Here is a 13,387-nt window from a genome sequence, read left to right on the forward strand (position 1 = left end):
GATGAAAGCATTTTCTTATGATACTCTTCATTGCAGCATTGTGTACTGGAGAGAGCTTGGATCCAGGAACTACTATGTGGATCTAGCTTCAAATCCTAGTTCTACCACTTAGGTTTTTTGTTTTGTTTTGTTCTGTTTTACTCTTTTGAAATAAGTTTGTTACTGACCTTCCTGTTGGAAGCACACTATCATTTTGTACACAATGTTCTTAGAATGGTATCAAAATTAATAGGAGCATCTTAGTAACATTTAAAAATATGCCTTATAGGGTTGCAACATTGATTCAAATATTCTTTCCTGAAAATAATCAATGAGGCATATTTGTCCCCAATCACTCTTTTGTTAAAATGCTTCCCCTGTTTAAAGATTTTTTCCCCCATCTTTTTATTGATTATTTTTGTCTTGCATGAGTTAAGATGTGAGATTTCAGGTTATTTGATTGGACAAAGCTCCTGTGACAGCCTTCATAGGAACACACAAAAGCCCTCTCCCCGGTGTGGATGCGCACATGTATATGCAAGTTGAAGGCTAGAGAAAAGCGTTTCCTGCACCCTTTAAAAGTGCACTGAAAAGGCCTCCTCCAGTATGAACCATAAAATGCCTTTTTAGTTTGGAGCTCTCAGGAAATGCTTTCCCACACATGTGGTTGCAGGGGCCATGAACGAGGTGGAGATGCTTTCTCAGGGAATTTCTCGTCTTCAACTCTCTTGCGCATCCACTCTGAGGACAAACAAATTTTTCTGGAGCATCACATTCTCTATTTTTTCTTGGCTTATTTCTAGCAAATTCTACAATCCGGGTAGGATCTACCAGGCCTAGTGTTGGGTGTTTCTCCAGGAGGAGGCTTCTTGCCTGTCATGTTGAGGAAATTCTTGTTTTGCCCCTTTTTTCCATGTAATGCAAGGAACATTCAAAAAGTGAGTTTGCATCATCAAAAACCTGTTTAGAAAACTCTTGCTCTGACCCTCCGCTCAGGAAGTTGAAGGACTTAAGAAACATGTCCTCTTCCAGGGTGGGTTCGGAAAACTCTCCTCGTATGATGCACTCTATGTAACAGTCAGAGGAGGGATCCTCTTCACCAACCTGATAGCTAATCTCGTGGTCCCCATCTTCATCCCACAAGGCCCTCATCACGATGAGGGGCTCCTGCTGGGCTGGCTCTGGTGTGGCTGGATTAGGCTTATTCCCACCGAGGGCCCTTCTGCCCTTGGTCCACGAGTCTTTGCCCTTGTGTGCAGTTGCTGCTCTATGCTGTCCTGTGGTTCCTCCTCCAAGGTTTGCACCAGGATATATCAACCACTTCCAGGTAGCAGTGATCTGGGTAAGTCTTCAGCAGGCACCTGCAGACTGTCAGAATATGGGAGCAAGGTCCTCTTCTGTCCTCTTCACAGGTCCCAGCACTTAGTACAGTTGTCCCTTGATACTGTGTCACTCACTCTACTTCCTGTTCCATTTCCTTTCAGAGCAAAGATGAGGAGGAAGGTACTTGTGCTCCCAACAGCATTTAAAATCTCTACCACTTAGTTTTTACGTGGCCTTAGAGAAGTAGCTTAGCATCTCTGAGCCTCAGATTCCTCAATTACAAAATGAAGTGAAAACTTGTGATGTAGGTTATTGTGAAGAATGGAGATAGTGATATACAGAATTCATCACAATGCTGCTGCTTAATGGATGCTTGATAAATAGCTATTAATATTTGTTATTATATTAAGGAGAAATGGCACTTATATATTGTGTGACATAATAATGTGATTCCATGTTATATGTTTTGTGAGTTCTAATGGTAATTCGACATTAAAACTGGTATATAGATCAACAGCATATAAAGTAGTAGATATGGAACTAGATTTTAAAAATCTAATTTAATTACTAGGCTAAATAAAATGTTATATTACCATTACCATTGATACTTATTTTGATGACATTAGGTTTGTTGTTGATCAGAGGTGAAATATGAAAAATGAAAATTGGGGAATTTTTGAAGGAGCAGAGTATATAAACCAAAGGTGAACATTCATTTTGTTATATGCAATAAAGTAGCAGTTAGTGCACCCTTGTGGCATGAAAATGTTAATGCAATCTCCAAAGATGGTCAGAAATACAATATTAAATATGAAAACAGCTTGTGTTAAAGTAAAATTGGTTTTTTTTTTACTGTTCTTTAAAAACAAGATAATAACAATAGCAAAAACAAATAAATAAAAACCTGCCTGCAAAAACCAATTTAGCAATTTTCTCTAAGAACTTAGAGTAGAGAAGAAATTTATGGACAGCTCAAAATTTCATAGCTTTTAAAAATATGAAACTCTGCCTAAGAAAACCCACGTTAGGGTTCAATTTGGTGGTATAAATTATGTGGGTTTGGACAAATCTATAATGACATGACCCCATTGTTACAGTATCATACAGAGTTGTTTCATTGCCTTAAAAATCTGCTCTATATGTCCACCCTTCTTTACCCTCACCCCAGGAAACCACTGACTTTTTCTTTGCCATCTCCATAGATTTGCCTTTTCCAGGATGTCATAGAATTAGAATCATACAATATGTAGCCTTTACAGATTGGCTTCTTTCATTTAGCAATAAGCATTTAAGTTTCCTTTGTGTATTTTAATAGCTTGGTAGTAATTTCTTTTTAGCGCTAAAGAATATTACTATGAACATCTGTATTGCAGCTTTTTGGGTGGATTGTGGACATAAGTTTTCAGCTTCTTTGGGTAAACAGGAGCACGATTGCTGGATTGTATGACTGGAGTACCTTTAGTTTTGTAAGAAACTGCCAAGCTGTCTTCCAAAGTGGCTGTATCGTTTTGTTTTCCCCCAACAACGAATGAGAGTTCCTGTTGCTCCAATTCCTCATCAGCATTTGGTGGTGTCAGTGTTCTGGATTTTGGCTAATATAATAGGTGTGTAGTGGTATCTCATTGTCTTAATTAGCATTTTCCTGATGACATAAGGTGTGAAGCATCTTTTCATATGCTTTTTTTTTTTGGCCATCTTTATAACATCTTTGGTGAAGGGTCTGTTAAGATTTTTAGCCCATGTTTTAATTGGTTGTTTTATTTGAGTTTTAAGCCATGGGCTAAATAAGAAATCCTAAGGGAAATTAGAAAATATTTTGGCTCTAGCCGGTTTGGCTCAGTGGATAGAGCGTCAGCCCTGGGGACTGAAGGGTTCCGGTTCGATTCTGGTCAAGGGCATGTACCTTGGATGCAGGCTTGATCCCTGGCCCTGGTCAGGGTGCATGCGGGAGGCAACCAATCAATGTTTCTTTCTCTCTGTCTCTCCCCCTCCCTTCCTCTCTCTTCTAAAAATCAGTGGAAATATATCCTCGGGTGAGGATTAACAAAAATTAAAAATAAACGTTAAAAAAAGAAAATATTTTGAACTGTATAATAAATATTACAATATACCAAATCTGTGGTTGTAAATGAAGCAGTGCTTACAGGGAAATTTATAGCTTTAAATACTATATTAAAAAGAAGACAAGTTTAGAGTCAATGATCTGTTTCCACTATAGTAAACAAGAAGGAAATAATAAAGAGTGGAAATCAATGAAATATAAAAATAGATTAAACAATAGAGAAAATTAACAGTCAAAAGTTATTTCTTTCAAAATATTACAGCCTTTAAAAGAATAAAAGAGGGGACATATGTAATACTTCCAATAATAAAGATTTAAGAAAGAGAATAAAAGGGGAATATTAGGCTAAGAAAATTGACAATCAATTTAGATGAAGTGGCAAACCGATAATACATTACCACCAAGTGGACTTATCTCAGAAATTTTAACATCTGAAAATCAATTATTATAATTCACATCTCAACAGAATAAAGGGGAAAACCCATACAGTCATATCAATACATATTAAAAAATATTTGATGAAATTAAACAGTTAGGATAAAAACTTGTAGTAAGCTAGGATAGAATGGATAAAGGGCACCTGTGAAAAACCTACAGCTAACATAAAATTTATGCTTTCCTCCTAAAATTGGGAACAAGGTAAGGACTTCCACTTTCACCACTTCTCTTCAATTGTACTAGATGTAACAGCCAGTACAATAAAGCAAGATATATAAAGACATAAAGATTGTCTTTATTTACAGGCAACATAGCTTTATAGGAAAATCCAAAGGAATCTATGAAATGACTACTAGATGTCCATTTATAATGTACAATGATGTATGTAAAGAAGCAGTCATGATCTGAGAAAATTAGTATTACATGAATACAAAATTGTATGTAATCTCAACCAGATTAAAATATTATGCATAAAATGGCTAGAAAGAAAATCAAAATGATAACACTGAGTGTAGGTTTATGAATGATAATTTTTAGTATTTTCCAATTTTTAAATAATAAATGTATTATATATTAGAAAAAAAAAGCCGTATCTTTTAGAATCTTATCATAACAGACAGGAAACCTTAAGGCATTGAGAATTACTGTTGTTACTGAAGCCTGAAACAAACTGAAACTGCATTTCACAGCCAATTTAATGTTGTGAAACTTACATTTTTACTCCAGTCAGAACTATGCTGCATTAATAGTACCATACAAGGAAAATTCAAGTGATAATTTCCATCATTCAGAAATTGGTATTGTTGTGATATGTCTGGTGTCCTGGTTCCCTACTATATTTTTAAAATGAGCTTTGCTTTTATAAGTAACATTTTTTCCTATTAAGTAGCATATTTGTTTTTAAAAATTTATAAATATAGGAAAAAAAAAAAAAAGAAAATGTCATGACCAGTGTAAATTTTGGTCTCTTTTTTCCTAATAAAAAAAAATTCTCCCTCAGATAGTTTTCCCTCCAGGTACTCACTGAGAGGGGCACAAGTGATATTTCCAAGATGCTGGATGGTTATGTCTTAATCTGGGTGGTGGCTAGAGGGTAATGCAGGTAAAAAAATTAATCAAGTGATGAATGCATTTATGGTCTGTTTTTAATTTTTTGTAAGTTATACTTCAATTTATTTAACAAGGAAATTTTATAAAATATTTCTCCCTTCAGAGTTGATTTTAGATAGCTTTTCTCATGTTTTTGTCTTTATTTCTCTCTTGCTTCAGAAATACGTACCGCATGATTGAACAAGATGACTTTGACATTAATACCAGGCTACACACGATTGTTAGAGGGGAAGATGAGGCAGCTATGGTTGAGTCAGTAGGCCTGGCCCTAGTGAAGCTACCAGATGTCCTTAATCGCCTGAAGCCTGATATCATGATTGTCCATGGAGACAGGTTTGATGCCCTGGCACTGGCAACATCTGCTGCCTTGATGAACATCCGAATCCTTCACATTGAAGGCGGGGAAGTCAGTGGGACCATTGACGATTCCATTAGACATGCCATAACAAAACTGGCTCACTATCATGTGTGCTGCACCCGAAGCGCAGAGCAACACCTGATATCCATGTGTGAGGACCATGACCGCATCCTGCTGGCAGGCTGTCCTTCCTATGACAAACTTCTCTGTGCCAAGAACAAAGACTACATGAGCATCATTCGCATGTGGTTAGGTATGTATCAGTCTTTATTCAGTCTTAATGGTTATATTTGTCAGTATTGGGTATGTTTTAGCCCTTCCAGAAACTATCGTGGGTGGAATATTCCATTAGCAATCAGAAGGCTAAGGTTTTAGTTCATAGATCTTACTCTATGATATGACTTCACCTCTCGAGACTCACCTTTTCTGTAAAATAGGCTTAATGGATTGAATCTATGATATGTTTATACAATGGAATGTTTTTAATCCATTAGATATAATGTGATGGGTGAATATTTAGTTACAGAGATAGATCCTGACATAGCAAAAGGGGGGGAAGCAAGCTACAAAAGTTATGTATAATATGCCATTTTTATGAAAACAGTAACATAATGGAAAGTTCAAGAAAGTATGTACACCAAGTCACTTACAATATTTATTTTTGGTTAGTAGCATTATGGGTGTTTTTATTTTTGTTTTCCTTTATTTTGTTTTTTAGTCCAATGAAAAATGTGTTATTTTTATTTCTAATGTCTTTGTTACATGATTGTTGGAATACTCATATGAGATAATGAATGTTGAAAGCAGTTAGTAAGCCATAAGTACTTATGAAAAAGGATTATGGCAGAAACCGGTTTGGCTCAGTGGATAGAGTGTCGGCCTGCGGACTGAAAGGTCCCAGGTTCGATTCCAGTCAAGGGCATGTACCTTGGTTGGAGGCACATCCCCAGTAGGGAGTGTGCAGGAGGCAGCTGATCGATATTTCTAACTCTCTCTCCCTCTCTCTCCCTTTCTGTAAAAAATCAATAAAATATATTTAAAAAGAAAAAAAAAAGGAAAAGGATTATGATGATGATTAAAAGCAAAAGTCATAGTTGTACCACCAGTTTGTTATATCTGTAAATAACCATTAAGGTCTGAAGTCTTCAATGTTCATTGATCTAGCCTCCTGGAAATTACCTTTTGCTAATCAGAGGCAAAGAAAATAGGGTTACAAACAGAATTTCATTTGGTTAATTTATAGAGTACTATCTAGAGAACAAATCAGGATTAATTATCTGCTGAGATACTTAGGACTCTCCTTTTTAAAGAGGTAGAACTATTGAAAAATGAAGTTAATGAATAATAGGTGATTGTGTACGTAAAGTGATTATGTATATTTTAAATCATATCACATTAAAACAGGAAAAGGATCAGGCTTTCCTTTATAGAAGTTAATCCATTCTACATATTTCTTATTCTTAGACAGATTTGTAGTTATCAAGGAACCTGTCTAGATAATGCTAGTGGAAGAAACTTGTCTCTTTAGTCTCTCCTTTTTATATGCTTCTAAGCAAACATTCTTTCATTCTGTTCTGATTATATTGTTAGCTCTTATATGTATTCTGACAAACTTTGGATTTTTGAAAAACTTATAATGAATAGAAAATAATCCTTACACAGCAGAATGTAGCAAGCTTGTACTTGTAGGGCTTAAGGTTCTATTTGGAACCACTTGAGCAGTTTATGAAAAGAAAGATGACAAAAGAGCCAAAACGATTAAAAAACAACAGTGTGTGTTTTGGGATAGGGGTGAGTGGTAAGACAGTGAGCCCAAGCCACCTACCCCTAGCAATGATACCTTGTGTCTACACCTGCTTCTTCTGATGTCTGTCACCTTACTTACAGGAAAAAATAGTGTTGCAACTTTGTAACCAGAACATTAATAAATAACAGTCCTAATAAAAATTTAGCAAAGTTAAAAAGACATGTTAAATTCCCAATATTGAAAGAAATGCCACAGTAAATATAGAACTTGAACACAAAACAAAATGATGGTACCTTAATGGAAAGGGTTGTGTGGAAGGATTGAAGCTGCTGACTGAGTTCTGTGGATAAAGGCAGAGTGAGAATGTCAGAAGTTGTGTGTTGAGAAGCTTTGCACAAAATGTATTATTGCCAGAAATGGGTAGCTCCAGCTTATTGTCCTGTGTCTTCTTTTTCACTAGTTTTTGCTCTGTAGCTATCCTTCTTTTATGAAGAAACTAGCTCCAGATAGAGTCTGGAGTTACAAAGTGCAATTTCGCATTATATGGTTATTTTCTATATAGTGCAGATGTTTCTTAATCACACTTAAAGGAGAAAATACTAGTAAATGAGAAATGGAAGCTCTCCTGGGGTTAACTGCTGGAATTTTTCTTCATCTCCCACTTGCCCCTTAGCAGTAAGTTGTAGCCATAAGTTATATAGAATGATCCTCTGCATGGGACCACAGAACCTCTCTAACATCTGCACTCTCAAAGTAAAATTGCCACACACACACACACACACACACACACACACACACAGCCATGGTCAGAGACACTTGCCCCAAAAGTGTTCTCAAGACAGAGTACCTGGGCACACTGAACCAAGAGAAAGAATGTGGGGTGAAGGGGCCCTCTGACAGGTGCTGTCTTTCTCCTAACAAAAATATGAGCAATATTGTGTACATTTACATTAAGGTTCTTTGTATCCAGCCATGGGGAATCATGTATGAATAACTAAACTATACATTAAAGGCTGACATCATTCCTTTATTTACCAACCACAGATGAGCTAATTCACATTATAGAAACGTGCATTTTAGCGGGACCAACTTGTACCATATCTTTTATCTTTCATTGCTGTTTCTCTTCCCATAGTTTTTTTTTTATTTTTTTTATTTTTTTATTGATTTCAGAGAGGAAGGGAGAGGGAGAAAAAGATAGAAACATCAATGATGAGAGAGAATTGATTGGCTGCCTCATGCATGCCTCCCACTGGGGATTGAGCTTGCAACTTGGGCATGTGATCTGACCGAGAATTGAACCATGACCTCCTGGTTCGTAGGTGGACGCTCAACCACTGAGCCACGCTGGTCCACCTCTCCTATAAGTTTCTAAAGGCCCTGATCTATATCTAGCGAATTACTTAAATTTATGTTGACCTCATCTTCCTAGACTTGATTCTGATAGATTCTCTTAGACCTTTGCACACAAAAATTTCTACTTGCACAAAAATTTAATAATTATATCCTCCTAACCCTATTTTGGAACATAATATAGGATCAATAATTTTTTAAATATAATTTGGGAACCTATAGTCTTTTAAATCAGTTACTACTGAAAATTCTAAGTAAAAATTCTGTTACCATTAAATCATAAAAATAACTGCTATTTGAATTTGGAAATTAATAATAAATATATAATGCATTATAAAATTGATATTAAAATTAATATCACAAAGGAATATACTCTCATTAAAAAATAAGTGACTGGAGCTCATTTTATGGGATAATATAGCCCCTATTGATAAATGTTCTCTGTTCTTTGGCATAGCACTGTCCATCTGACCCATTTACATTTTTAAATCTTTGCTGAGGAACTGTCCTTATGATCCCAGCATTGGGATAAGTGAAGCCATTCTAATCCTTTGAACAGAGTTAGAAATATTTGCCATTTGTTGAATCTGGTGGGTGATGGTATGAGGAAGCTCCTATGTATTATATGAAATATATTTAATGCACATCCAAACTCTGAATGTCCTGATTTGCAACATATTGTTATTCATTGATATTGCTGATAATTCATTAAAAACACTAGTTTGAAATTGGGAAAATTCACAGTTTTCTAATGCTTTGGAATATTTTGGACTTGAAACAATGAATTCTAGTTAGTGTCTTCTATTTAAAGTCATATATTTTGTTTGTGGTAGCAAGTACCTTTGTAAAATGTTAAGTTTGTCGAATCCTTGGACTTTTTGCTGTAAGTTTTTATCATTTGAACCCAATTTGGATGACTGGCTTAAAATGTAACAAACTTTTTTCCTTTTCATTTGTAAAAGCACAGACTGGGATCTGCCTTTTGGAATTTTCTTCTTCCTCCTTTGAGATTCTTAACTAATGAAGCAATGTGGTTTGATTTTTCTTTAAACAGGTGATGATGTAAAACCTAAAGATTACATTGTTGCTCTTCAACACCCAGTGACCACTGACATTAAGCATTCCATTAAAATGTTTGAGTTAACATTGGATGCACTTATCTCATTTAACAAGCGGACCCTAGTTCTGTTTCCAAATATTGATGCAGGTAATTGGACTTAAAAATGAAAGTATGCCACCTAGCTTTCCAGTTGTATGTTTCTGTTATGTCTTCTTTTGACTGCCCTTCCTATCTTGCCCATTTTATATTGAAGGCTGCTGTATTCTGAAATGCGCTCCAGTTTTCAAAGGATCACCAATTTTGTAGTAGATTGAAGATATTGTGATGTTTTTGTAAAGTCTAGTAGAAACTTAATACTAAAAAAAAAAAATCTCTCTAATCTTCATTCTAGTTTTATATTAAATATCTTCCCTCCAGTTTACACCAGTGAGAGAATGCAGTAGCAAAGAGACAAACCTTAGAAGTTGAAAGAGTGTCTTTATTAAAGTAATGATTCCACTGACCACAGTAAAATAGCCATATTATTATTTCTTCTCTTCTTTATACTAACTGTACCTTAAAGTAATCTTGAGCTTAAACAGTTTAGAGCTAGAGTCCCCAGTTGATCCTCAAGCCTGACCTGATTGATCACCTACCAGTGGATGGTACTGTAGGCTTTGGTGCTAGTGAGACCTTAACCATGTTAATGGGGATATGAGATATGAATGAGAAGTGCTAGAGCAGGGCCTGACACTAAGGAATTTTCAAATATTCATTATTAGTTGACACTACTCATTGCTGAGCTCTTAGGCACTTTGTGGAAAAGGAGGCAGGACCGTTTTCTGCAATGTGAAGATGTTATCATCTTTCTCTGAAAGAATCCTTGTCTTAGTGTTAATTGGGAAAAAAAAAAAAGGTAACCCACAACCCCGATTTTGTCCAGGTAATTTAACAATATTTCAAAAACCTTAATATTTCTTCTTTTATAATCCTTTAGACTTTTGTATAAATATTTGTAATTATATATCTCCCTTGTTTAATATTTATTGCCAGTTGTGTTTTGTTTGTAATATACTTTTCTGATTGTATATACCTTAAATTAGAAATATTTTTCCCCTCTGAAATTAAAGGATCCCAAGAATGCCTAAATCATGCCTACCACTCCCTTTCCTTCTCACAGAGTTTTTGATAAAATATACACAAGGAACAATAGGGAAATAAGAATCAAGGCATCACTTTCTCATTATCTGTTTAGTGCCCAGCTCCCTAATATAGAACCCTCTGGAAAACACGATTAGTACCTGTAATCTAGGCCAAAAACAAGCCTTCAACTGAGTCCACACCACACCACATTTGAATCTTGGAATAATAGCACCTTCTGGCGTTCTACAATGACTATAGGCGTAGCTGGGCCTGTGCTAAAGAGTAGACCCTGACTCTATTATCTCACCACACAGAGAAAGTTAAAATGAGAGAGAACACTGGATTTACAGCTTTTGTTAAATCAGCGGGGAACGCAGTGTGGTTGCTGTCCTGCCTTCTAACCAACCAGATTAGCACCTTTGTCTCCCTTGGTAGCTAGGAAAGGGTGACTAGAGAGGCAAGCAGAGAGGCCTCTCCCTCATATATCTGTTACATTTTTTTAATCACACATTTAAGATCAGCCACAGTATCAGAATCTGTCTGTATTTTCTTGGAGCTTAGTCCACATAAGTGGAAGTGCTATCCCACTGAGCTGTTGTCAGCTAGCTGGGTGGAGCCTGAGACCTTTCCATTTAGGAACACCCAGCTTCAGAGATAGAGACTAGTGGCCTGTCTTGAGCCTTTTAATTGTTGTTTAAGGTAAAGACTTTCACTGGGGCATTTATAAAAGGTATTTGCTTTGCTGAGTGCTGTTTGAAACATCCCAACTGTTGCTGTTTAAAGTTTCTAGATGAGTTGAAGCAGAAAGCTAACCAGACAACTAGTTAGTCATCACTCATGAAAAGATCAACAATTAAAATGACTATTTCCTGAATAACTGTTTTGAGTATTTATGGGAAGATTTCTTTAAGTGGGGTTAAACTTGCCAATGAAAATTGTTTCTCTCATAAACCATGTAACAGTCGGTTCTTTTCATTTTCACAGGGAGCAAAGAGATGGTTCGAGTGATGCGGAAGAAGGGCATCGAGCATCATCCTAATTTTCGGGCAGTTAAACATGTCCCATTTGAACAGTTTATACAGTTGGTTGCCCACGCTGGTTGTGTGATTGGGAATAGCAGTTGTGGGGTACGAGAGGTTGGAGCTTTTGGAACACCAGTGATCAATCTAGGAACACGGCAGATTGGAAGAGAAACAGGTATCTACCTTTGCTTTTATTTCAGCTGACTAGGCTTAATAGATATGTATGAGTTATTATAAAATGTGTGATGACATACATTTTTATCAACAAGTGAATGAAGTTAATGACCAACTGTAGCTTAAAATCTACATAAAGCACACTGTGATTACCAAACTTTTTAAGGCTCTACTTAACATTTTTATTGTCTTTGTCTTTTTAAAAAACATAAATATTTTTTAATATATTTTTATTGATTTCAGAGAGGAAGGGTGAGAGAGGGACCTATATATATAAAAGCCTAAGTGACTGTTACGCCCGAATGACCTGAACGACCAGTCGCTATGACACGCACTGACCACCAGGGGGCAGATGCTTAATGCAAGAGCTGCCCCCTGGTGGTCAGTGCACTCCCACAGCCAACCTCCTGCAGCTCCTCCCTGCAGCTGGCCAACCTCCTATGGCCTCCCCACTCCTCTCCATCAACTGGCCTCCCAAATAGGCCTCGATCACTGGCCATGCACGAATTTGTGCACCGGGCCTCTAGTAGAAATATAAACATCAATGATGAGAGAGAATCATTGATCAGATGCCTCCTGCATGCCCCACACTGGGGGTCGAGCCTACAACCTGGGCATGTGCCCTGACTGGGAATCAAATCATGATCTCCTGGTTCATAGGTCAACACTCAACCACTGAGCCACACGGGCTTGACTTTATTGTCTTTGTAATATCAGTTAGAGCTAAGAGTTTCTTAGTTAATTGTGGTCTTTGATGGCTGTGTTGAAGGGAGAATGTGTTATCAGTATATAAATGCTAGTCTTTCATTTTCTGGGGCTAGTAGAGTCCCTTTAGTCAGTACTTCAGACTAAATGGCAATTCTAAATAAGATGCCCCCTTAATAACTAAAGTATAAGTAGGATTATTAATGAATTTGCTAACCGGGCTTATCCTATCATTAATCATTTGTACGTCATAAGCATCTTATAGATGCAAGCGGCAGACCTTTTTAAATTAAATTCAAAATGTCGTGGCAGTTAACTGGTTAACATTAGTCTGAGTTCTAATACTGTCTACATGCAAATATATTTCTATAGCTAATGGAAAAAATATATGTAGTTCATAGAAAAAGACTTGACTAGAATCAAGGACATTAGTTCCAGCTCTTTTTCCCATTCTTCATAATTGCCACCCTAACTGTATTATCTTCATTTTTTATTTTTATTTTTTGGCCTTTTTTGTATATTTATTTGTAAAGCATTCTTGACCTATACTTAGTAGTAGTTTTTTTAAGTTTTATTTTAATTTAAATTATTTATTGTTTAAAGCATTATTCTGTATTATCTTTTGACCTTCTTCCTTTTCATTCCCAAAGTATTATTTTGCTCCCTACTTCAGAGAGAAAATTGAAGCCACCAGATGAAAATTCTTTCAACTTCATTAATTCATTCATTAAGAAAACATTTAATAAGCACCTACTATGTGTTGGGCATTAGGATTCAGTAGTAAACTAGTCTAAATTGGGTTGAGCTCTCATGTAACTTCCATTCTAGTGGGAGAAGAAATGATAGACCAAAAAATAAATAAATTCAGCTGTGTACTGTCCAGACTATAACAAAAGGTAATGTGTGGGCTACATTAGATTAGGTAAGGAAAGTC

The 13,387-nt window shown here is 36.2% G+C and overlaps 1 protein-coding gene and 1 pseudogene across 7 annotated transcripts in view; one reads left to right on the forward strand and one right to left on the reverse strand.

Moving 5' to 3' along the window:
* GNE (glucosamine (UDP-N-acetyl)-2-epimerase/N-acetylmannosamine kinase) overlaps nt 1–13,387 on the forward strand; it is a 62,703-nt gene that overhangs the window by 20,584 nt on the left and 28,732 nt on the right. For all 6 annotated transcript variants that reach the window (XR_013814492.1, XR_013814493.1, XM_079790161.1 and 3 more), the window contains 3 exons: nt 5,072–5,523; nt 9,425–9,577; nt 11,537–11,749. Coding sequence is in view for 4 of the 6 variants with exons in the window: in XM_079790161.1 (XP_079646287.1) it covers nt 5,072–5,523; nt 9,425–9,577; nt 11,537–11,749 (818 nt within the window). In the remaining 2 variants the exon portion in view is untranslated. The remainder of the gene's footprint in view (nt 1–5,071; nt 5,524–9,424; nt 9,578–11,536; nt 11,750–13,387) is intronic.
* Nucleotides 5–4,792, reverse strand: LOC307110793 (zinc finger protein 42 homolog; annotated as a pseudogene). The gene has a single exon. The product of its transcript is annotated as a zinc finger protein 42 homolog (transcript).

This window comes from Cnephaeus nilssonii (genome assembly GCF_951640355.1).
Source record: "Cnephaeus nilssonii genome assembly, chromosome: 14".
In the NCBI taxonomy this organism is placed as follows: domain Eukaryota; kingdom Metazoa; phylum Chordata; class Mammalia; order Chiroptera; family Vespertilionidae; genus Cnephaeus; species Cnephaeus nilssonii.